Below are 26,361 nucleotides of genomic sequence, written 5' to 3'. Positions count from 1 at the left end.
CACACTGCTGAGGCTCTCAGCATCATATAACAACAGAAAACACCATCATAATTATCTTTGAAACATAATGTACTCTGATTACCTACGTACAGCAATTATATAAAATACACAGCACTGTTAGCATTCTATCACTGAGACACAGAACTCATGTGAATAATTTATGCAGAATTAAGTAGAAAAGGGCCTTCTTTTAATGAAAGGTAAACTCTAGAACATTCTCAGAGAGTAACTCCAAAGGTTAAAAACTGCATTGGTGATTCCTTCTTTGAGTAACTTTTGAATATACACAAAATTATGGCTTTGCTCTTTTCCTTAGAGACTACTGAAAAGGTTGTTCTTGCCTTTCTCCTTTTAAATAAAATAATGCATGTGGCTTTTTATACCATGTAAAAATCTTTATTTCTGTTTGCTGGATTATGTGATTTTACTAGGAAAGAATTATGCACAAGCTAGTTTGAAATAGACCCTAGATCTTAGAGGAATTAGTTGAATGTCTTACCAGTCTCCTTCATCCAAGAAAGCTATTGGAGAAATTGGTTTTCCTCTTGTGAGGGACAAATCTTATGTGCTAGAAGTACACCTTTTTTTTTTTTTTTCCCCCCCCATTGTTTCTGTCTTAGGAGTTTAAGCTGTTTTCTCATTGTCCTGGACCCAGATCAATGCACACTTTGAAGACAAGGACTGAATTGTTAAGATGTTTGTTTGTAGGAAACTGTGCTGAATAACTGCAACTTGTTCTCAAAGCTTTCATTATCTGAATTCAGGTGTACCCTGGTACAGATTTTTTAAGATATTTTCTGAAGACTAATATTTTTAATTCCCCATCAGCTGCATTTCTCAAATCATTACTGAAAAAGCAAAAATACACTTTATGGACCTCTGGCCCCCATTTTAGCACTTCCATACAGCCAGTAGCTCTATTTGTTCTTTGTGTAATATTCAAGGGCCCAGTCTTTCATACAAGAGATGAAATCTGGATGAAAGAAGAAAGAAATGAAAGTCCCTCTACTGACTTGAATAGATTTTAGGTAATTTCAGAAGTGCTTGATATTATTTTGATTCAAAAGAGGAATAGCACATCCAGCAGGATATCATTATAAAAATTAGGTCCCAGGTTTACTAATGATCATAGGCTAAGATAAAAAGATCAGAACTGCTAGAGTTTAGAATACTAACATACTAAGAACAAATAGTTTTTTCTTGAAAATTCCAATGCAGATGAAAGTATATCTTTCTAAATATAGTAAAATACTGAACAAAAAAAGCTTTGTTTTTCATATATATTCTGTCTTAGATCTGAATATTTCCTTTTCTTTTTAAATGTAGTTTCATTAAGACTAGAACATTTCATAAAAGCATACCCATTTTAATTACCTTTTCCCTCAGGACATGATTACATTATTTTTTTACTTTAGTTTCTTATTGTGATTTACTGACTTCTACTAATACTTTTAATGTATTATTATGTTTTCTATATACCAGTTAATACTCTCATATTTCAATATTATAAAACATGGTTCTGGATAATTTTATTGAAAATTTAGTCAGTGAAAGCTTTTAATTTCCTTCTTCTTTTTCGTTCTGAAATGCACAGTAATATGCAGAAAATTTCTAATTCTAACTTCTCTGTTAAATCCAAAGAAAAAAAAAAAATTGTATTTAGGAAAAGAAGAAAGTAACTCAAAGCATTTTAAAGCCACAATTTGAAGCTGACCTCATAATAACAAATGGAATAACTTTTTTTGTTTTAATTGGCTATTTATAGTTATGAAATGGTGCTGTGGGCACTTGAGTGAAGACTGGATAGCTACTTAGAGAAAACAGTCCTTTTTTTAAACTTGTCTCTGCCTTGTAGGAGAACATGGGCCACTTAGGTTCCCATATGCTTATTTTCCCTCACAAAGTATTTTTATACAACTGACCACTAAAATCAACTCCTTTTAGCTAGATTAGTCAAAAGACTACATAAGAGATAGAATGCAACTTAAAAAATTCAGTTAATTTTAGATGTTTTCCAGTAAACTTTGAGAAAGCTCACTAGCAGTACAATACTTTGTGAACCTTTCAGAATCATCTGGGAGAAACAAACAAACAAAAAATTGAAGTGTGCTCTTTATTTTGTGGGAAATGTGTTGGGAACCCTTCACAGATAACAAAGCTTCCATCCTTACTCAGTTTCTACTTCAACTCAGTCTTACTTGCAGTCAGACTGTTAAACTTGGCTTTGCCACCATAAAGGGTTGCTAAGTTGGGTGAAAACTATGCATATTCCCCAGTTAAAAACCTCCTTGGACAGCTAGTGTGGTGTGTGCCAGCCTTTGTGTAAATGAGAATCAGTTTCCAGTTAATTAAAATCTTACTATCACTGCCTTTCTTTTTTCCTTCTTTCTTTTAACATACAGTTAATGAGACATTATATTTCACCTGCTGAGAATTTATTTCAAGCTAATGATGTCCAGAAAATAAATTAACTTTCTGAAAAATGATGTCTAAAACCTGATTCAAGCAATCCATCTTTCCATGTAGCACATTTATAGGCAGTCAAAATACATATTTTTTTTTTTCAATGAGTTGGGAACAGCTTTTGAAATTATAGGCTGATAGCAATTCTACAGGAAGCAGCAAATAGTTGGTCATCTGTAGACCATTTTTAAAGAGCGAGCTTGGGCATGTCCAGCACAAATTTTTCCCTCATTAACTCTGTGGAAAACCTCTGCTTCCCACCTACACATATCTAAGATTTCTGCTAGCACCCCAGTACCGTGCTCCTGTGCCAAACTCACACTGTGGTTTTTCAGATCTTGAAATAACAAGTAGGTGTTTTCTAGTCACTTTGTGCATACAGGGGAGTGCAGCAAGCAAAACTTTTGGCTTGTAAGACCAAGAACATCACACCAAAGACAACAACAACTGCCTGCAATGTTCAGTGAGGTGTCTGCCTGTATGTACTACCTCCAAGGAAAACTTCCTCCTCCCCATAGTTAGCATGTCTTAGCAACCCTGTTTGACTGTGCAAAATGCTCCTTCACCATTTGCCTGTTTTTACCAATTCTACGTGTCTTTGTGGTCCTAAAATATTACAGTCTATAACTACAAGTAAATTTTTTATGGCCCCTCTGCACACAGATTTCCTTTGAAATAAGGACAGTCATGTGCAAAAAAATTGTGCTGCTTATTTCTCTAAATGCTCATTTACATGGTGATTTTTAATAATTAAGCTATTTTTCTGTCACCTACAGTAAAATAATGGGTAGTACCATGAAAAATATTGCACTGTGGAGTTAAATTACGTCTTTGGGCTTTACATACTGTTTCTTAGAGACTTTTTTTACAATTTTATTTTAAGTAAACTACAACCCACTCATGTTCCCTTTACTAATACTGTCCTTGTTCCCATTCTAAATTGCAGTGTAGTGCCCCTGATTATATCCGCAGTAAGAGTCCTGTCAAACTCAAGTGTAAATAGACCTTGAAGAAAAGGAAATGCATTGACCAGAACTTAAAATGTCAGCATCACTTTGTGTGCAGATGGTGATGGATTTTTTTAATATCACCTTGCCATTTTCCTGTTGGATAAACCCCAAAACTCTGTTTTACATGCAAAGATGCTACTCTGTTGTATCGACTGGCTTAGACAGACCTGCCATTAACAAAAGAAAAATTTCAAAAGCTTTTAAATATAGTGGCTTATGTTGTTGCTTTCTTTTAGCTCCTTAAATAAGTGTGACTACATTCATATTTTCAACAGCTTGTGTCTGAATCATGTGCATGGCATTAGGCTTTTGGCTACTAGAAGCCTTATTTCTCTCCACTGATGAGCCAATTTGCTGTGACTGAGCATCAGTGTAAGATTTGGATGCTTGGTTTCAAAATCTTGCATTGCCAGAGATTTTTTAGATAGCTATTTCAGTAATACGATGTGTAGAACTAGCCTGGCATGTAGCTGTAGGCACCTAGTGGATCTTTCTAAGGGTTGCACCTTTGGGCCTTTCCTTTTAGTTTGCTGAGCAGAAGCAAGGTTTTCCAACTTTAAGAAGATACTGAAAAATAGCTCGTTACTCAGGGATAATGCAGAGACCTAAAGGTTGTTAGAGAACAGCAGAATGTCATAGGAATCTTTTTATGGGACTTGTTGCCTCCAAAAGCTAGCTTTACTTTTGGATTGAAGGGTTTTGTTTCTCTTTTCTTCTATATTTTGGAATATGTTTAGCTTGGGAGATAAATGAAGTTAATATATAGAAAATAAAATAGTAAGTGAAGCTTAACTGTGGAAGGCCAGTGCCCACATGTGCCACATGCTTGTTCCTAGCTTTGCAACCATCAGTGACCTTGCAAGTATGAGGATGTGAGATGGAAAATGTATGAATACTTTTGAGCAATCCAGACTTACCCCTAAATAATGTCTGTTCTCATAGTGGAAAACATGAAACAAGGAGTGAAGATTATGGGCAGAAGATGTCATCTTACAGTAATAATTTCTGTGAATGAAAGCATTTAAATTGATGAAGTTGCTGCTTATCCTATTAAGTGTCTTGAAACTGTTTTTGTTATGACAGTATAATCTCTCTGCCTAAAAAAATATAAAGCACCAAGGAACCTATAAAAATGACAGCTGATACTTCCAATGACTTTTCATATTCAGAAAGATAAATTTAGTAACAGCCTTTTAAAGTCATTTTTAATGCTTTCCATTGGTGATGTCTATACAAGTGTCCCAGTGCAAGCTGAGACTGACAACTTTGCTTACATCATATGCTATTGTGCACAGACACTTGTCTGTATGTACTCTCTGACAACAGATCTGCTCTAAACCTTGCATCACAGTTCTACAAGTCAGAGCCACAACATTTCTTTTAAAAAAGACTCTCACTCATACTACTTGGGCAATACTATATGCCCTGATCATGGACCTTTCTGACCTTGTCTGTTTCTATCCAGGAGCATTTTTTATGTCTCCCCAGTTCTTACAGTTCACAGAATCACAGAATGGTTTTGATTGGGATTCCAACCTCACACTAGACCAGGCTGCACAAAGTCTCATCCAACCTAGACTTGAACATCTCCAAGGGATGAGGCTTCCAAAACCTCCCTGGGCAACCTATCCCAGTGCCTTCCTACCCTGATGGTGAAGAATTTCTTCTTGATGTCTAAGTTGACAAAGGCATCTCAGTATTTGTTGTTTTATTTCCTTCTGTTCCTGTGTCTACACATAATGTTGACATATTTCAGTTCTTCAAGCCCTTGCTTTCCTTCTGCAGCTCCCCAGCCTCCTTGAAGTTTCTTACTGTAATCATTTCTATCAGCATTCTCAACTGTTGCAAATTCCTCCTCCTAGCCACCAAATGAAAGATTGTATTGAATAAAAGGGACCTGAACATTATCCATTTATTCATTTCTGAACTCTCTTTGGACATTCATGTGTGTGTGAAATTTCCGGCCTTTTCTTGCTTGCTCTCTGACGATTTTCTTCCCTGTTTCTTCCCTAATTGTTCAGGTAGTCTATGCCGCTGATGCAGAACTCAAAAATGTTCAAATTTCTCTCCTGCCTTTATGGAGTGAGGGGAAATTTTCCATCCCCCCTGCCTTTCTAGGTCTGGTTCCTCACAGTGATCTTTGCATGTCTTGGAGGCATCCCAAGCAGTGCTGCAGGGCTGGAGCAGGGCAGGAAGCAGCATTAACTCATCAGTGACTATAAGAGGGATGAGAGCACAGGAAACTTCCCTCCATAAGCAGCAATCATTCATTCTATTGATGTTGATTACAAAAGGCTATACTTGCTGGATACAGCACTATCTGGAGATTTTCTAATGAACTTCAGGAAATTAAGAACCTATTTTCCACAGAAGAAGGAAGTTCTGCCTTTGGTGGTTTCTGCACATCTGGGGGAAAAGATCTGCCCTCAGTATTCAGCTCGCCACTGTTGTCCTCAGCCATTTGTACAGGGAGAGGGAATTGGGTTCACTGAATATTTTATGTTACTTAAATTAATTGTCACTATGATGGCTTTTGCAAAGCATCTCACAAGAAGGGATGAATGCAAACCCTTAACTGTTAAGCCTGTGCATCTCACCTTCAACTTGTCAAATTTTGTGAACCTAATTTCACTGAGAATGATAAGGATCAAGGAGGGATTCTTAAGACCAGACGTGTGTGCTGAATGTCTCTGCTTAATGAGTTGTAGGTGGCTTAACTAAGAAATAATTTATCTTCTCTTTAAATTTCTTTTGAAACTTGGAAATAGAAGGGGTTGCATAAGATATCAGAGAGAGGTTCAAGAAACTTGGCAAAAGGCAGTTGCACTTTTAGGATACCTATGAATTCCCTCATCCTTGAGGAAAATGTGCTTTTTAAAATAATTCCTGAAATCCTTTTATTGTTTTGTTTTGTTTATATTTCTGTCTTTGGGACTTGACTGGCAGACAGATTAGGAATATCTAAAGATATAAGCAAATTTAATTTATTTGAGTAGTAGAGACTGTGTGCCCAAACGTTTGCCCTATTTTTTCCAACTGTATTGAAGATTCAATATCTTTTATTGTTACTTATTCTCAATCTATAGGTCTAAAGAATAGTATAATTCTACTTCTTAAGGCTTTTTCTCTATGATTTTAGGATACAGAAATCTAAAATAGGTGCATTAAACGTGTTTTTGGTGAAAATATTTATTAAAAAAGCTCTTGCTTGGCAGCACGGGATAAACAGAAAACAAAATTTATTTGAGTATGTATATATCTTGGCTGCTTCTGTGATTTGGTAAGTTAGTTGAAACGTGATAAACCATTTTTTGGTTTTAGAAATGTTTCATGGCAATGTATCCAACATAATGAATTGTCTTACAAATAATTAACATTGCATTTGCAAATTAACAAGATATTGCATTTCAAATATTTTAGTTTTGTTTTTAATTAAGTGTTAGCTTGTTGTACTATTTTAAAAATTGGCTCTCCCACTGAAGTAAAGCAGTTGAAGAATAAGTCTGTTTTCTTTAACCTTTCTTTGCAGGGAAATTCCTTATTTGACTGACAATGAAAGTAGCTTAAGCAGTCTTTGAAATAGTAGAATTTCACATAAAACTCCACGGGGTAGTGGTATAAATAAATCCAAATACTAGCATTAATTCCACTTGGGATATATTTTGATATTAATTTTTTTCATGTTCTTTGAGGAGTTTTCTGGCTATATTTTCTCAGGCCAGAACAAGGATCAGAATGTGTCCCGAATAGCTGATTAGCCACCAATGTGTATTATTCTGGTTAGTATAGCTTGGCAATATAGATCTAAAGTGCAGGAGTTCAAACTGTTTCACAGGCAGGTGAGCTCTGATGGCATGCAGAGAGCTGGCAGAAGGTATGCAAGTATGCTGGGATATGCAGCTGTCTGGCCTATTTGCAGGTGAGTGCTGAGCACATGCAAATGAGCAGCAGTGATGTGTGAAAGTTAGGGAGGTGGGAGGAATTAAAGAACTGCAAATTTTCACAAAATAAGCATAATAAATAAAACACCTCAGAAGTTTTGATACAACAGTTGAATGCACATCACTTGGAAAACGTTGGTTCCAGCAAAGTATTTCAGGAACTTTGAGAATAGACTTTGTCCTGTTATGTATTTGGAGTGTCTGATTCATCAAGCCTTGTAAAAGACAAATTTGTAATGAATTTTGCCTAAACACAGTGAAAAAAGGAGTTCAAGAAATATATTACAGGGGTTCCATGACACTTCCAATTTGTTGGAAAGTTCAAGAAGACAAAGTGTTAAGATCCTGTTTCTAGCTATTTCACTATTGTAGTGATATTTAAAAAAAATAATTGAGGACAGTCAGTACAAAAATGAGATATCATCCTACATTTGTTCAGACAACTAGAGCCCATTTCGTAACACCAGTTAATCATCTGTAAAATAAACTCTTCAAAATATTTCCTGCTGCACCATTTAATCATCACTTTGGTGGTTAAAAAAGTTAATAAGGCCACACTTTTAATAAGCTAATAAAGCCAAAAAGTATGTATGAGAACATGGACGTATAGGGCCAAAATATTACTGGCAACTGGGATTTGACTAATGCTATGTTCAGTGTTGAATCTAATAGTTCATGTGGGAGCAAGGGAAATTAGATGGCACAGCCCTTCCCAAGGGAGCTACAGAAGAACCAGGCTAATTTAAAACTACCTGGAGATTATCAGCCTTCAAAACCACAGATGTATGTTCACAACAAGCTGTGGCAATTCCCACATAGATAGTTTTTGCTTTGGTTTAGTCACGTAGCAATTAGGACAAAATGCCAAGTCACTACACTGAAAAATAAACACAGTTCCCATGGGGGAGTACACGCCCACGGTTTATCTCAAGGACTGAGAGCCAGAGGAGCTTCTGGGTGAGGCTCACCACTGCCAATATCCCAGCTTTTGGGTTGTTAGTGTCAAGCACACAGCACCATTAAAGGGCAGTCCGTCCCTTCCTGAGCAGCAGAGATTAGATTAATCACAAAAAAGGTACATTTTCCTTGGTATGGATAGTCAGTCATACCATTGTGATTAATGTTTGCAGAACTTTGCTCATGCAGAGAAGTTTTATAAATAGTAAAATGTGTTTTTCCCACTCTATACATGATAGTTCAATGTGAATAATGTTTTATATATAGTCACTGACTTTTAGATCAGTGATCCAACTGCAACAAAGGTCAACAACAAGTTAAAGTCATTCTCACTTTCTCATTGTCAAGATAAAAATGAGCTGTGGCTCTCAGTTTGGTTCCCAGAGAGCATTTCTTTTCCTCAGCAGAAACTCACAGCTCCAGACTCAATAAATTGTTTTCCTTGTTTGTATTATCAGCTGAGTAGCAGAGGATTGACAGAAAATGGAGAGAGACTTGCTGTCTCTTGTGAAGGTGGTTTGTGCAGAGAAAAAGATGTGGTTTTTTACAAAAGAACTTTTATTTGGGGAGTTTACACTGCTACTTCATAAAAAGAAAACACAAATACAAGTCTTTGGCTATCCATATAGCTCTTAGTTGAGTACAGAAAAAAAAATGGAATATGAATAATCTAAATATGAATAGCTCTAAATAGGCCATATTTGAGATGGACATTGCAAATCCGAGGATTTGGCCCACTGCACATATACAGCTCTGGAAATATTTATTTATATAATCAATCAGTCAATCCATTTGCTGGGTCAGGGCTTAAAAAACCCTCAGCCTAACAATAAAACTGCAGTGTCTAGACCAAGCTATTTGCTTGGGATTGTCTCTGAGTTTTGTTTTGGGTATAATTTTATAAGGCTGTCTTTCATTTCAAAGTTAACAGTGCCTTATGATTGCCTTATGATCTGGGCTGAATCTAATTTTAACCAGGATGGGTGTTGCTTTGTCCTCATTTTCTAATAATTAAGAACAACAGAAAATGTACCATGACATTGTTATTCAGCTGACAGACATTTATGCAGCCTCCCTGAAAGCTAGTAGTTGAGACCAAAGGAATTCAGATTTTATTTACTTCATGACATTTTATACAACACATTGACATTTCAGCTGAAAATGTAGAAAAATCAAAAGAAAAACTGTGACAATATCCAAACTTTTTCAAATAGGGATTCTTAGTGAATGCAGTAGGGGTTTCACCTTTTAATTAAGCATTATTGCTAAGACAGATGGCTTTGAACCTTGCTAAGGTCAGTCTACAAGAAAGAGAATTGTTATTTGTTCAGAGATAATTTTACTAATTTCAAAAGTGTTCAAAATTCCCCTTTGTCTTCCTCTGCTTTTTGCAGCTGTAAGACCAACCAAAAACCTCATTGAGAAGACAGGGGCAAAATAATGTAGAATTCAGCACAAAGACAGGCAGGCACAATGGTGAGACACTACAGTTGTACTCAACAGAATAATCAGGCTGTACCTTTCAAAAGCAGTAAAGTTGTGGCATCCAGGTTAGGACATGTAGAATCTTGATTTTCAAGAACATGGACTGCTACTAAATTTCTATCTGAATTTTCTGGTGCTCAATGAGTCTTCTATGCCGTATCATATACATCTAAATTTTGAATACCATTTTTCAGCTCTAAAGGACTTTTCAGACATTAGTAACCCTTACAGGTGGAAAGGTGGAAAGATAGAACTGATGATTTTGGTGATAGCAAATACTCTCTTGTTCATACAATAGTTCCATGTATCTCTGTGTTCTGTTATAATGACAGCTACTTTGCCAGCTTATGCCATAACCAGGGCTTTATCACAGTATGTGGAAGCACGAGTTATATTGCCACGAGGATGCTGTACTGAAAGGGAGTGGAAGAATTAAGACCCAGAGGTTTAAAGCTGCCTTTTCAGTAAATGCCCTGCTTTAGAAATGTTCATCTTGACTCTACCAGGTGTCAAGCATGTGCAAATTCACCTGATGCAAATGTGTTTTGTTGGCGTATTGAAGACCTAGTTACAACTCTCTTTGTTAGTAAAAATTCATAGCTTTTAAGATACAGGATTGGTAAAAATAACAAATATTTGAGATTTGTAGTGACTCTTCCAGCATCAACATAAGTTGGTTTGGTACAAAAAGAGTGGTATCTTCAGAACTAATGGCCTGAGTTGCCACAGCAAGGTTATTCTTCAAGTTTATGCACACAGAACGTTTGTATTTTATTTAAGAAGAGCCAGTTTTCCACAAGCACTGAAAGAATGAGTACTTATCTCTATACCTTCTTCACAGTAGAAGAAGCAGGTATGCTATTAAAGTTTATGAGGGTTTTTTAATGTGTTTATACATTGTGTTCAAAGAACAGCTAAGGGATGTCAGGGTTATGAAGTTAAGCACTGAGATTTAGGAAACACGAGAATTAAGATGGTCTCAACAATTTTATTTCAGGCCCTCCATGGCAATATGTTGTCATGTAGTATTATAATATAATTGAAATACAATTTAAATTAAACAGCTATTTTTGTGTTCATGGGCCCTCTGCTTCTTTCAGTCACGTGGAGTGGTACTTCTTATGGTGTTTTACAATCAACAAATGCTTCCATGAATTATTTAATACATGCAGTTCAAACTCTGCTCCATTTACAGAATTATTATTTTTTTCATTGATTTTCCTGTTATACTAAGCCTGACCATGCTATCCAAGTATCCCATAAACATTAATGAATTTGTATTACAATATCCCTGTGTGATTAGAACTTTTGCTTAATAAAACAATTAAGATCAAATGAGTCCACTAGCTTTTGTGTCTAGCTTGCAATATTAAAAATTAAATTAATCTCATGCAAAATGTCTAAATCTTAAACTGCTTTCAATCCAAGTTAGGAAAAAAAAAAAAAAAAAAAAAAGGAAAAAAAAAAAAAATGCCTTCAGGAGCAGTCATTGTGAATTTCCAGTTATTGGCAAGGGATCTACTGATGCCAGCAGTTTAAGTTTTAGGTGGCCAATGTCAGCTGGCACCAGTTGCACCTTAGACTGACTTCATGGAGCATACACAATTCTGTTGTATTTTTTCTGCACAAAGCCCAACTCCTGATTTCAGCTAAAGCTGCTGAAGCTCAGCAAGCCTGCAAAAACTGGCCATCTGCACCTACCAAGGCCTTTCAAAGTGAGGAACATCTCAGTTCTACACCTGTGGAAAGCTTGATTGTGTGAAATGCCCAGCAGTGCCTGAGATTTCTGTGGCAAAAGCAAGAACAGAAACAGGCATCTACAATAGCATTTGCCTGTCTTAGTCTGAGAGAATCTTTTTGCCTCATACAACTTTTGTTCAGAATTCTCCATTTTCTGTAAGAAATTATGGGGTCCCCAGTTCAAGAGGGATAGGGTTGGACTTGGGAGAGTCCAATGAGAGGCCACGAGGATGATTAAGGGACTGGGACTCCTGCCTTACAAGAAAAGGCTGAGAGACCTGTGGCTTTTCAGTCTAGAGAGGAGAAGACTGAAGGGGCATCTAATTAATTTCTATAAATACATGAGAGCTGGGCATCAAAAAGGAAGAGACAAGCTCTTTTCACTTATATCCTGTGATAGGACAAGGGGCGATGGATTCAAATTCTGTGAGGGTTACAGAACACTGGGACAGGCTCCCCAAAGTGTTGTGGAGTCTCCTTCTCTGGAGACTTTCAAGACCTGTCTGGATGCCTTTCTGAGTGATCTGCTCTAGTTTTGGTCTTGCTCTGGCAGTTGGACTCAGTGATCTTTGGAGGTCCCTTCCAAACACTAATATTCTGTGATACTGTGATTCTATGATACTGGAATCCCACAGACACACAATTCCTGTGCTCTTTGACATGCAATTAATTCCCTGTCCTGTCTACACAATTAATGTGGTAGGGTTAATGAGGAAATCATACTTCCTTGACTGTTGAACACTTTACTCTGTGGATTTCTCTTTCTTTTAAGCTATGAATTAAGCCTGTATTTAAGAAAAGCAGAGTTTAGTTTTCCTTCTCAATTTCATTTATACCTGGGACTGCAGAGAAAGCAAGGGTATCAATGGGGACACCTCCTTTCAAGAAGTTTAGAAATAGGAATATATGAGCGGTGCAAGTGTCAAATTTTAAAATTGCTCTCCACTGCCCTAGATGGATAATCTGCACAATTTAGCAAGAGGTAAGGCCACCACCATCAGAGCCACAGGCTTTTGCCATCTCAGTAATTGCTGGGAGCTCCAATTACTATGCAAACTAGTGCTGGAGTGAGACAAGACAAATGCTTTTCCTATGGGTTTCACAAGTATTTTTGAGCAGCATGAATGCTGGAGTTCTCAGTCTTTTTTTTGTTTTCATCACCTGAGCTTTGATCTTTGTCTCCATTTGCTCCAATACCCCTTTTGATGATTTTTCTATTCCTTTTCTTTCCTAGACAACTCTCAAGTCAGCCTTCCCTGGATTTGCTATTATACATTATAGATTCCTTGGTTCTCTTAATGTTGGTGGGTAAACCTCCCTGTATTTATCTGTCATATTTTCAAGGCAGGAGAAGACTCAGGGTAACATTTTCATGGTTTTGTTTTGTTGTTTTTTTTTCATTTTATTGGTAATGCTGTCTGAAAGAATTACTCTGCTAATCCTTGATTTTTCATTCCTCTCCTGTGTTGCCTGCTCTACTGACACTGATGCAACTATTGGTAAGGCTGAAGCTCTCTAAGAGCATAATTTAGTTCACACAAAGCCATGAAAAACCCTAGTGTTTATCAGTGACTGATCAGTACAAGGAGCAGAAAGGAGGAGCAGGACTGCACAGAGGAGACAGATGCAGGAGGTAGAGAAAAGCCCATGTCTAGCACTATTATCAAGGATGCATGAGATACTTGGGCATAAGATGAACTCAGAAGCATTGTGAGAAAGGCTACAGCACCAGAAACTGTGCCAAGAGGCCATCCCTTCCTATAGATCCCCTTAGAATAATGGGATTCCAAGCATCAGTGGGTGCTAACACAGCCAGGCAGTGTCCCAAATTAGAACCATGAAACTGGACAGGCTTTCTGGGGCCAGAAAGCCCACTGCAACTACATCTGACTCATGACCAATGAGGGACAAGAAACACAGTTAAGGGATAATCCTGGTTATGCTCTGGAGTAACTCAGTAGATGCCCCCCTATTGACTCATGCTCAAAAGGGCATTGGTAAATAATATATTGAAACACATAGTTAAAGCTTTAAATCAGTCCAGAGAAACACACAAAACTAAGAGGTACAATTCACATGCATTGTTTTGTTTGTTAGTCAGATAATTGTGAAGAAGTCACTAGCAGTGTGCACTGGGAAGAGGAGTCCTATTTTTTGCATAAATTCAGCTAAGTAGGGCACCCAAGTGTGAAAGACTGGGGAAAGGGTTCCAGCTGCAAAACACAAATGGCCTGCTGTGTCATGTGCTGAGCAAAGCTGGACTAAATTAAATTCTGTATTTTTGGTACAGAAGAGGGGCAAGCAATTTATTCTTTGATTTTTCCTTTGTTTCTCTGTATCATTTGTTTCAGGCAATAATAATAATAACAAATTATGTATTTATTATATTACATGATTACTTTGCAATCTTCTGATATAAACCCAGGGTGTTTGTTTCGCCATGCTGCATTCTCACCACAGGCTTATTGGCAGGGAAACTGAGATAGGACAACTGGTGTCATCTGCCAGCTCCGCTTCTCCAAATGCTCAGTAGTAACCTCAGCACAGCCACCCCACACCAGAAACTCTTCTATAGGTCAGGCAACGGGCAGAATAAAAGAATTTGTGAGGCTCAGTTCTTCCACACTGGAGGACTTCAGCAGCAGAAATGAAAGGGTCAGGGAATGGGAGTGGAGAAATGATGCATCTAGGGATGCATGGGGGAGCTGCAGAGGGAAAGGGGCTTGAAGGAGGGAACTAATGAAGCATGAAGACTTGTGTAGTGGTTGTAGAAAATGGACATACCAGAAACAAATATAATGAGGGGAAGAGTTGAAAACTATAAAAAGTAGCATGCAAGGGAAGTTATTGCAGGACAAAGGGATGGAGACGTGGCCACAACCTGATGCTGATAAATTGTATGATTTCACCCACATCTCTCCTTTGCTCCAACTAGATAAACAGTCACTATTGGCTGAACTTTCTTCCTTTTCTCCTTTTTCACTTTTTTTTTTTTTTTTTTTTTTAATTTACTTGTCTTTATAGTCTGCAGCCACATTCAGCATTTAATACTAGCAAAGCCGCCTTCTTGGAGTGTCTTTTTTTACACTGGTACTTCAAGTTAAAAATCTATTTTAAATTATTGGATAGCAAGTAGCAGCCTCCAGAGGGCTAAAGTGATGCTGTTAACAGGTCCAAAACACGATGCAGCATATGGAGCTGAATAGCTCATGGTACAGATTTGCATGCAGGCGGTTTTAATTAGGATTTAGAATTCCTTGAGGAATGCAGCATTCTGGGCTAGTGTCTATCTTGTCAATACATAGCGGGTTTTGTACATGCAAAAAGCCTGCAAAGCCAATAGCTTCCTACCTGCTTGTAACTTTTGATGTTTATATGAAGTGTTAGACTTTCCTAGAGGTGACAGCTTTGTGTATTATCACTACCTGCTTGCACGTACTTACTATAAAAGATTGCCGTCTTTTTTTGAAATAATGTTGTACCAAGTCACTTCAAAGGAAAGATCTGTTGAAGTTTTATGACATTGCATGTCTATTTATTCTTTCCTGCAACACTTCGTTTTCTAGCTGAAGGTGAGAAAATGCTTTAACTAGATGGTTACTGTGCCATCTTGTGAGCGAAAGGCGCAACTACCTCCTGCTAATGCAAGGCAGATGAACTTGGGCTGAAGGCTGTTTCACCTCTTCCTCATCATGAAAAATGAATTTATTTAGCGTTTCAAAAAACAGATGAAGAGAATACTGTAAAGCGTATTTGGTCCACTACAGTGTACTTGAATTTTTAAAAACCTGGACAGAATTCCCTACAGTGGACAAATACCTATTTCAGTAACTGAGAAAAGAAACAACATATTTGTTTTTTTCCCCCTCTCCTGAAGACAAGAAGCTTCGTGTTGTAATTAATGGCGGAAAAAAAGTAAATTCTCAGTATTCAGTGCTGATAGTGTCCCTTCTGTGAAATAATCTGGTTCTCCAAGAAAACTTCTTGTCCTTTAAAAATCACTATATGTTTCTCAGCAATAGCACAATATGAATTACACAGACCACAGCTAGATATTATATTGACACAGAGAAAAACTTAGTTCCTGACCTTAGAAAGTCTGCTGTCTCCTGGAACCTTTATGGGAAAGGAAAAAATTAAAGATAAAAAAAAAAAAAAAAAAGAAGAAACCCACCAAAACTCATGTAAAAATAAATTTCAATGGCAGTTGCCAATCTATGTCAATTTTTTTTTTAATAATTATTATTCTTAATATTAGAGTCAGTTTGGTCACACTAAGTCTTGGGTTTAGAAGAACAGACTGGAAAAATCTCCTGAGTTCTACCCCTACTTAATCAATCAATTCTATTTGTGACCTTGAACAAGTTGTTGTTTTTCTGTGCCTAATTTTACACACCTTTAGATGATGCACACATTTATTTATTTTTTTCAACAGGATATTATCAGACTTGACTACCACTTGTAAAGCTCTTTGGGCTTCTTGAATGAAAGGTATTGCTGTGATGCAGTGACAAGCTTGTTAGAAATCTACTTGATAAGCAAAAGAGCAAGTCATTCACAATAAGTGTAATTATTCAATGATTTTAGCTTCTTAATCTACTTCCACAGTCTTGGCAAGCAGATTGTGATTTCTTCCATTTTATATAATGAGAACATTTTTTTTTTTACTCTTTTTACTCTATAGATTGATTGCAAATATTCAGAATTCAAGCTGTGTTGCTCATTTGCAATCATTTGGATGAGTAACATTATTTCTACTCATGATTGGATGAATTCCCAAGGACTTGTGTGTGCAAATTGTCAAGTTTGTTTTCTCAAGATACTCATCTGTATGACATTGAAATTTTCTGCCTTTGGGAGTGGTGCCAGTAAAATTCAACACATTGAAAAACCACTAAAAAAACTGACCCCAAAAGTAAGACAAGGTGGCAGTAACGTTTTTTCTAATAGGTCTTGGAAGATTAAAGTTTTGTTTAAATGGACCAAGTCCTTTCTGGTTTTGGTTTTTGCCTGATGCTAAAACTGTGAACAAATTCAGTGTTATTGAATTCTGGACCTAATGTAATGCAGAAAGAGGGTGATGCTTATCTTGCTCAAACGTAGCTCCTACGTCAAGGTTGCAGCAGATGACAAGCAGTGGGAATTGCGAAAAGCTCAGATCCTGGGTTGAGGGAAAAGGCAAGTGAGCAAGGGATAAGAAGCAGGTAGCACTGGGATCCAGTTGCGTATCTTGTCTACCTCCAGACTGCAATGGGACAACTGGATCTGTAAAAGGTCGTTGTCTCACATGGGAAATATTCTGCAGAAATTCCTTACCCTGTGCTATTTAAGTTATATTGGTTATCTGAAGACCCACAGCTTCTAAGGTGCAGAAGTTTGGACCCTCCTGAGGAGGTCATCAAAACAGAAATAGTATTTGAGACTTGAAATCCTCATCTGTTAGAGCTAAAGTGAGTAGTATTGCTTTTGTTTCCTTTGACAAAACTTACTATGCTAGCCAGAATATTTTTAGCAGACTGGCTTTGAGGAGAGATTGGGAGCAGGGTGGAATGCTCATTAATGGATCACCATCTCCTAGTATGTTGTGGTATCTTTTTTTCCATCATTAATATCTATCAGCTGCATCTACTATAAAGCTTCAGATGAGTGAAAAGCAACATCATGATTTTGCCTCTGTGTCTCTTGAACATGGCAGTGCAGAGATCCTCTTTAATCCAGGATTCACGGGCTGCACTTATTTCATGGTATATTGTGGAGCCTGGTGTCTCTTGTAACACACTTTGCTTCCTCCTTTTGCAGCCCTCCTACTGCAAGCAGAAGTAATGTGTGATGTATTGCAGTGTGGTTCAGTAAAAGAGCCATATAGAGAGCAGGGACACGTGCTTTTCAACTCCAGTAGGACCACATTCAGCAGCTTAGGACACAGGCCAATTTGAGTTGATTTAAAATTAAATGTTCTGTTTGCATTTTCTGCAAAGGAAACCAATGGTAACTACAAAAAAAAAATAAATAAAATGCTGAGGACTTCTTTTTTCTTGAGAGCTGATTTTGCTGAAATATAAAGCTTTTGACCACTACCTTCTGCTGGATTCATATCTTCAGTCCTGTTTAGCTGACAGTTCTTTGGCAAACACAGCCCTAGAAATACTCCTTTAGACAGTTCGATGTAAGGAGAAGAGATGTTGCAATAATCTCACATTGTAGAGAGAATTATCTCTTACAAAAAGGCACGTTTATATTAAAAATTCACAGCAGAGCACTCCACTCCCCCATTAAAGGTAATTACAGAGGATTTTAAATATGTGATGCTAGTTGGCAGTGTACAATACCCTGTCAGCAGAAGGCACTGATTTGTAATTTAATTATCATAAGAAATCCACCTGTTCTTTTGTCAAGTGAAGAGTAGCATTTCCGTGCAATCATGCTTTTCCTTCCAGAAATTTGAATTAACCCTTAGAGAAATCTTTGGTTTCTAGGGAGTGGGGTAATTTCAAGGACATTTACAGGACAGAGAGACAGAGACGAATGAGGTATTTTTGCAGGAGACTATTAATTTTGGTGTGGTATTTTCAGTCTTACCAGTGGCTTTTTGCTGTGTCAAGCTGTTTTGGTTCACAGCTGAGAGCATTTCAGTGAAGAGATGCTGTGGGAGGAAAGATGTATGAAAATCAATGATTTTGGTGCTAAGAACATGAGGCAAACACTTAACAAGATTGACCCAGAAATGCTCTAGGCTTGCACTTCTTGAAGAGCAAGAAGGCTGGGCTTGGGGTGGGAGGGAAATAAAGGCAAATGGAAAAGTGGAAACCTGTCCTGTAAACCTTCCAGTTTATGACACATGAACATGGATATTACAGTGTTTGTAATGGCAATACACAGTTATCAGTTAAAATTATGGATTTTCATTATAAGAAATAGGTTTTCCTCAACAATTTAACAGTGGAGATCCATGAAAGTATTCTGCTTTTTGGGAGCACTGGGCTCAGGATCAACCAGTTTCCTCTGGGACTTGGCTCCCAGTTATACAACAGCTCCTCTGCAGTGTGGTGATGGAGAAAGGATGGTCAAAGAGATGCCACCTTACACTGCTTCTTGCTCTGTAAAGTTGCACAAATTATATCGACAGAATAGTATACATATAGAGAGAGTATATAATATTTGTGTCGGAAATAGTGTAGCCAGTAGGAGTAGAGGAGTGATTGTCCCCCTGTACTTGGCACTGGTGAGGCCACACCTCAAATGTTGTGTTCGGTTTTGAGCCCCTATTACAAGAAGGACATTGAGGTGCTGGAGCAAGTCCAGAGAAGGACAACAGGGCTGTTGAAAGGTCTAGAACACAAATCTTATGAGGAGTGGCTGAGGGAGCTGGGGTTGTGTAGCCTGGAGAAAAGGAGAGTCAGCGCAGACCTTATTCCTCTCTTCTACTACCTGAAAGGAGGTTGTAGTGAGGTGGAGGTTAATCCCTTCTCCCAAGTAACAAGCAACCGAACACGAGGAAATGGCCTCAAGTTGCACCCCGGGAGGTTTAGATTGGATATTAGAAAAAAGTTCTTCACTGAAGGAATCATCAAGCACTGGAACAGGCTAGCAGGGAAATGGTGGAGTCACCATCCCTGGAGGTATTTAGAAGATGTGTAGATATGGCACCTAGGGAAATGGTTTTGTGGTGGACTTGGCAGCATGCTAGGTCAACAGCAGTACTTGATGATCTTAATTGGCTTTTTCAACCTAAATGATTCTATGATTCTATGACAGAGCTTTTTATGGCTTCTGCCACTACTGTCTTTTCTCGTTAGAAAACTATCACTGGACATTTTCATCTAATTTCCTGGGAAGATGCAATGACTCTGGTGTTCTGTGGTTATTTCTCCTAATCACATTTTAGCAATTTACTCACTTTAAAGAGGGCGTCTCTGATTTTTCAACTATTTTCAAAGAGCACTCACTGGATTCAAAAAATAATTGCTTGCTTGGGGCTTAAATGATCCATGTGCCAAGCCTTAAATGGGACATTGGTTGGAGTACTGTCTATTAGACTGACAACTTCTTGCCCAAATAATGCTTGTCTGGTGCCAGTCATTTTATATATTAATTGATTATATTATCTGAAATATGTGAAAGGTTGCAGGCATATCCTAGAAAATAAGAGAATAAATAATGTCATCTACACTCTGAAAATAATTGGCAACTGCTGAGACTGTTCCATACACAAGAGTGAGGGCAGGAATAAACTGGGATGATTTCCTTTGGAGGGATGAGTAAATGAAGTAACAGCCCAGAGCTGAGTGGTCAAAGTGAAAGGCAGGAGCAGCAGAGAGGTTTTCTTCACAATGTCCCTGTCACCGTACCTGAACTAGAGACTTATTTTTCTTATATGGCCATCCAAATAAGTCTTAGTCTTTGATTTTATCCTTTATTTAGTCTTCCATTTTGCTTATTCCAATAGTTTGTCAGCTTGAAAAAAGGATTTACAATGACACTATCTGCCCCTCTCTTATTGCCAAAGACCTATGAACTCCCTGCTGCTTTACACTCTGCTCTCCCCCTGTCCTGGCTGCCACAGCTGCACATCCCCCAGCATGGAATGATGCCTCTTGAACCCCTTTGGTGTTGTCCCTCCAAACAGCGGCGTGTACATCTGTCAGTGATAAAAAGTGAGGCTTTGGCAGCCAGGGGGTTGCAGGCACCTCTATGAGGAGAGGCCAGGACTGATCCTGCTAGATACAGCTGGTTCCAGCTGGCTCAACAGCCCCGTCATATGACACAGTTGGGCCCATCACCCAGGTGGATGGCACCTTTTAAAAAAGGCTAAAAAAGATTGGGTAATTTAATTTCATTTTTAGGGTTATATCATTGTTGTTACAAGCTTCCTTCTGGATCCTGGACAATCTGCGTATCTCCTGTTTCATGTTGCCCCTCTGTGGATTGAAGAGTTACAGCACCTCACACCCTACTTAGTGTCCAGGGTAAGGGGCAAACTCTGCCTGGCTGTGACTCTGTGGAAGTGCACGTGTGCTCTCCAGCATCAGGGTACATGGAAGTAAATGGAAAATATATCTTTTGCAGAGAAGGGCTATAGAGGTGCAGTTATTAATGTAGGGATGTGAAATATGAACGGATGCTATAGCTCGGCTGATCAACATGCCTTTTTATGTTCATTATCAACCTTTGCTACTATATCATCTCAAACATCTCCCTGATGGTGAAAGTTTAGTGTGATATACCATAATTTCTCTCATTGATGAAATCTTATTAAAAAAAAATTGAGGTATTCTCTCCAGAAGAGATCAGGAAATCTGAGCATTATTTTGTCTAATGTGAATCAGACATTACCTTAACTCATATTTACATTAATACATGCACATTGTCTCCTCAAAGCTTATTTGTTCTCTCTTGCTATCTCTTTTCTCTAGAAATATCGTTATCAAGATGAGGACGCTCCACATGATCATACTTTGCCTCGATTAACCCATGAAGTGAGAGGCCCAGAGCTTGTTCATGTGTCAGAGAAGAACTTGTCTCAAATAGAGAATGTCCATGGATATGTCTTACAGTCTCACATCTCTCCTTTGAAGGTAGGATCGATAGTCATTATGGCTTTGGTCCTGGAACACAAGGAAACATGTAGCATGAAATGCTTGGGAAAAATATTTTGTCGTAAAAAACCAAACCTGCTTTTTGAAAAGTGTCATTGCAGATTGATTGTCCTGTGATGGGTTTCAAAGACTCACTGTCATGTCACAGGTGACGGTTCAGTTGGCAAAGCTTTGTGTTCAGATGTGAGTTTTTGCTTTCAGTGAGGTTTTTTGCTTGAGCAAAAATAATTCCTGGGAAATGAGTCTGTTTTTCTGTACATTGAGAATGGAATAATGAAGGTTCTCAGCCTCAATATTGTGGTGATTTTAGAATAGCAGACTTCCTTTCTTGATTGTCCTTGTTCAGAAATTGAAAAAATACTCTAAATGTAACCATCTGATGGAATCCTAGTTTTCACATCTCTCAAAAAGCTGTATCAAAGTCATAAGTTATGCCTGAAAAGGGAGCTCATTTACCACTATTCAGATCCTTGCTCAAGTACTTGCTCTTTTCTGAGGGTTTTGTTGCAATTCAAAGCGATGCGGAGACATATCTCTGCTAATTAAGGCAACTTATTTATAAAGTATAGAAGGTTTTTCTGTATGTGTCTGGTGTACTCTGAAATATCTTGCCTGGCAAAAAATGTTGATCTTAATGGTGAACCTGCATATTAACCTAAAAGAAATACATTCCTGAAAATTACACTTGCTCTTTAATGAGACTGCAGTAGTTTGAGAGTGTTTCTAAAACTTCTCTAATGAAGGGGGCTTAGATGGAGGGCTGAGCACGACAGTTTTCCTGTTTTATTTTCTGCAAGGCCTGAGAAGGTGGGGGAAAAAAAAAAAAAAAAAAGGATATTTTTTACTAAAGGTGGTGATGTTCTGGGTAATGGTTTCATTCTAGCAATTAACTAAGCAGCAAACAAGGCAGATGGGCTTTGCTCCTTTTGGTGCTCAAACCCTGTGCAATGGGCATCGCTTGCCTAGCAGAGCGATTGCAGTGTGGTTACCAGTGAAAAGTAATATTTATTATTAAAGATTGATGTGAATGCAGCTGGTGTTCATTGAGCCTTCATGGAATAGCCATGTGAATTTCTATTCTGTCCTCTGCTCATGTTCCTGTGTGTAGTTTGTACATCATTTGTCTTTTTGTGTTTTAGCAGCTTTCCAGGTTGCTTACCTAACTTCTATTGCAGAAGCCAACAGCATCAAGCAGTGATTTATCTTCTTATGCCGAAGAAAATCAATTTAGTTATTTGGAAGGGATTACCTCCATGTGGCCTCTGTGTAACCTCAGGGGGAAACCACAGACAAAGCAATTTCTTGTCTAGAAATGAAACTTCCCTGCTCCTCTAGGGGTCCTTGAATCTTAAGATTGCGGTGGTGCTTCTTACTCATGAAAGTAAATATTAGGTATTTTTCTTCACATTTGGAGACTTTAAAGTAAGGCTGCTTGTTCCAAGCTGATAATGTAGCAATGATGATAACAAGCTTATTGTGAAGTGGGGCGAAAGGTACCCCAGACATCTGCAGTTGCCTTGAAATAACTCTCAGTCTAATTTGCTCATGCGACAAGAGAAACCTGTTGTCTGCTGCTGTTTCTGAAGTGATGGGAGGAGAGGACCTATATAGCATTTCCTCTAGGAAATCGGTGTCTTCTGCAAGTTCTCTCCTCAGCCTGAGGATTTCTGTATTTGACTCTGTCCCTTTCCCTTCTTTCCCTCAGAATCACACTATCTCGTGTCTGCCACTTAATCTAAATTTAGTCATTTGTCTCTTCAGATGGCTTTGGAATTTCTGCTTTCTTCCTCCTGCAGTCCTGTCATTTAACCTTCAATAGCAACTTAGCTCTGGAGGCTGGAGTAGACTTTCTGCTAGAGCTCAGGGCACTGTAGTACCCTTCCTATCTGAAATACCTGCTTTCCATTCACTTTTGTTTCTGGGAATTGACTGACTTCCCTTGTCATGGTGATTTCCACGTAGTTGAGAAACAACATTCCAAACTCTCCAAAATCCAATCAGACTTCTTGTTGCCTGGAATTAGACTTTTCATCCAGTATTCTGATGTCATAAAGTATTCCACCCTCTTCTCAGCAGTATTGTGTAAACATGGCTGCACTGAATAGTGACCAAATCAGAGGCATACTGCCTCTCAACCATACCATGCCCTCCTAGGGAAATGTAAAATAATGTTTTTTTAAGATTTGTTGGCTGATTGTGCCTGCAATTTAAATATTTTTGCCTTGCATGAGGGGTGGAACTGCTGTAACACTGCTCTGCAGACATTTAACAGATGCTCAAGTCCAAAGAACCTGTCAACACTTGTTTTAGGAGTGAAAAGACATTGGAAATGGCAGTGGGATACAGCTGTCAGGAAACGCCAGCAGGAGCTTTTTGCTCTGGAAAGGTTGACTCTTTCTGCCCCAGTTTTCTGAATACAGGTCAGAGCATTTAGTAAAATGTGTGTAAATGAAAGTCAGAAGTTTGCTTGTCCCAAGAGGGATCACATCACCTTCTGTGTGTCACTAGGAGTCTGTCTGACCAGCCTCCCAGCCAACCAGCATGGTGCATGAGCAGGGGGGGGCTGTCTGGTTGAGTGGGGTTAAGCCACTGACTGACTGTATTTTGCTGCCTAAATTTCCCTGTGAGGTCTGCAGCACCAGGGTGCACTTCTCAAAGACTTTTTGAGGCAGTCTTCTCTGTTTCATGGCTGCTAAGTGCTCTGATGACAGGATGATTTGGCCAATATTTCTGTGTTTGAAATAGTATCATAACTCAAAAATGTTTGACCATAAAAATAATCTAGTTCAGATGCTTTGGAAGTAAAGTGTTGTCCCAAGGCCAAGCCACTTATCTATCTTAATCACATCACTTTTCCTAAGTGACTTGAGTTTGGCAGAGGAGAGGGTTCCTTGTTTCCATACATGTGTGTTCATTTGTAAAGAAATTTACAAAGAACATGCAATCAGAAAACTACTCTTCAGGGTGGCTGCTTCCAGCCCCCATAACTGACCAGTACTCACAGCCATCTCTGGAAGCCATAGCTATTGTACCTGGCCTGTACAGGTAGACTGATGCTACCATCACACTGCCTGTGCTCCCAGGTTTCCAGTGAACATCTCATTCTACATCCATAAACCAGCTTGACAGCTTGAGCACAGACCTGCATCATTACAGCTACGAGTTTTGTGGATAGTTGGTGTTCAGGCAGTGATAACCATGGGCCTGTCTATACCCTTGTGTGCATCTTGAAGTAAAACATTCCAAGGATTCTTGAAAAGACTTTCTAGCCCTCAGGATGGGAGGGTTCGACCCATCTTTTTTAACACATAAGATTCAAAATGCCTGACGTGGTCCATATTTTGTAGAACAGCTGCATCTTAAATTTGATATCAACTTTCTGTGTACAAATTGTTAAAGAACTTGGCTGTAATTTCATATCTCAGATTATGTGGTTTGATGTAGTCCAGAAATATCTTAGCAGAGCTCATGATTATTGGTTATTTTAGAAGCTTTCTTTAGATACCAAGATATAGAAAGAATTTTCTATAACAACCTTACACTACTTTTGCGTGCTGAATAATCAGAAATATGGTCCTCAGACATTCTTAACATTTCTTTCAGATACATCACAATCAGATACTGATTATGATGAATACTCTTTAGGAATGTGAATAGGTTTTCTGATAGTGATGTCAGACATCCCTTGTTATCTTTCAGGTATCTAAAACCTCCTGTCCACTACCCTGAATACTTCCTTCCTGAGGATAATCAAGAACAAGAACAGTTGTGCTGATCACTAAACTCATTAAAATTTGTTTTTTACTATTGTAACTTCAGATTTCTTGCGTGGACTTTACTTTTCTACTAATTTTCTTCCTGTAGTGCTTCCCTTACACAAGTTTCCTTACAGAAGTTGTGTTGACACAACTTCTGGAAAATGCTTAATTTTAGAAAGCTGCAAGATTCTGTTAAAGGTTGATCTACTTATTAGTAGAGAGAGGGCAAAATTTGCCACAGCTTCAGCAACTTTGAATGTCAAGCAGTGAATCTTTAAAGGAAGATTTCAGTCACATGGCTGTATTAGCATCTGGGAAAATGCTAACGTTGGAGAAGTCTTCTGAAAAACAGAGTTGCCATAAGATGATAAATGCTCTTTGCAACTTACGAAGGCGATGAAATTGGGTTTTATTAATCTGTTAAAGGAAAAACTATGTCATATCGTGGTTACCGAAAAATAATTTTCTTGAAGTTTCTCCAGTTCGACACTAGATGGTGCAGGAAGCTCAGAATCCTTTGATCTGCCGCAGTAACGTTCCAGTGACACGCGATGGAGGTTTTCCTTGTACGGTTTAGAAAGTGCTAATTCAGTCAAAATGCCTTTCCTAGAAATTAGGTGCCTTCTGAATCCCGGGTGTATTGGGAAGTCTGAATCCAACACAACCGTACCTGAAATTCAGACTTGTAAGTTACGTCTCTAAATTAAATGCACCTCTTCTTCCCTTCCTCCTCGGAACGGAGCTAATTAGTGTTCATTAAGTGAACGATAACTCTGCCTTCTTAATGAACCTTATTAGTATTCTTATGATGTTAGATTTCTTTTTGTTTTAAGAATATTTCACTTCTTTTAGATAAGCTTAAAAGTAAAAATCCATTTCAGGATCTTGCCTGAACACTTTAAATGTCAGGCTATTCCAACTATATCTTCATGTCCTAATTTAATGCAAAGTTTGAGTGTAAGCATCTATGACAGTTAAATTACTGTTATTATCCTAGCCTAAGATATTTTTAAACAAGAAAGTTCAGAAACCTCTTCAGTTGCCTCCTCTTTGATGGCCTCACTTTTTAGAAGAGAAGGAGATGCTCTGGATATTTCTCCTTTTCTTCCTGTCCCAGGGTGCTGTCCTGCAGCTCAGCAGGGTTGTTGACTGCTTACAGAAAGTCACGACTGATTAAATAACTTCCCAGTGAAGAGAAGGAAAAAACATCTCCACAGGGAACAAATGGGCAATTAATTTTCTTAGTGGTCTCCAATGTTAAGGTTATACATGAATTTACAGTTTAAACTACTTTTCAGAAGATTTGCTTCTCCCATCACCACAGCACATTGATTCCATCTGTCTTTTTAACTTGATGACAGCAAAAAGCCCTGTCTCACCCATTCCCTGATATTCTCTGTATCTAGTCAGG

General features: G+C 38.2%; 1 protein-coding gene across 1 annotated transcript in view; it reads left to right on the top strand.

The window, feature by feature from the left end:
• The window catches only part of LOC104393090, a 382,843-nt gene extending 360,453 nt beyond the window's left edge, over positions 1-22,390 (top strand). Inside the window, exons 5-8 of the mRNA XM_010002551.1 lie at positions 20,440-20,562; positions 21,010-21,171; positions 22,076-22,190; positions 22,332-22,390. Of these exons, the coding sequence (XP_010000853.1) occupies positions 20,440-20,562; positions 21,010-21,171; positions 22,076-22,190; positions 22,332-22,390 (459 nt within the window). The remainder of the gene's footprint in view (positions 1-20,439; positions 20,563-21,009; positions 21,172-22,075; positions 22,191-22,331) is intronic.
• Positions 22,391-26,361: the final 3,971 nt, after the last annotated feature.

The sequence above is a fragment of the Chaetura pelagica genome, unplaced genomic scaffold, assembly GCF_000747805.2.
Source record: "Chaetura pelagica isolate M959 unplaced genomic scaffold, ChaPel_1.0 scaffold388, whole genome shotgun sequence".
Lineage (NCBI taxonomy): Eukaryota > Metazoa > Chordata > Aves > Apodiformes > Apodidae > Chaetura > Chaetura pelagica.
This window is presented reverse-complemented; position numbering and strand designations above follow the sequence as displayed.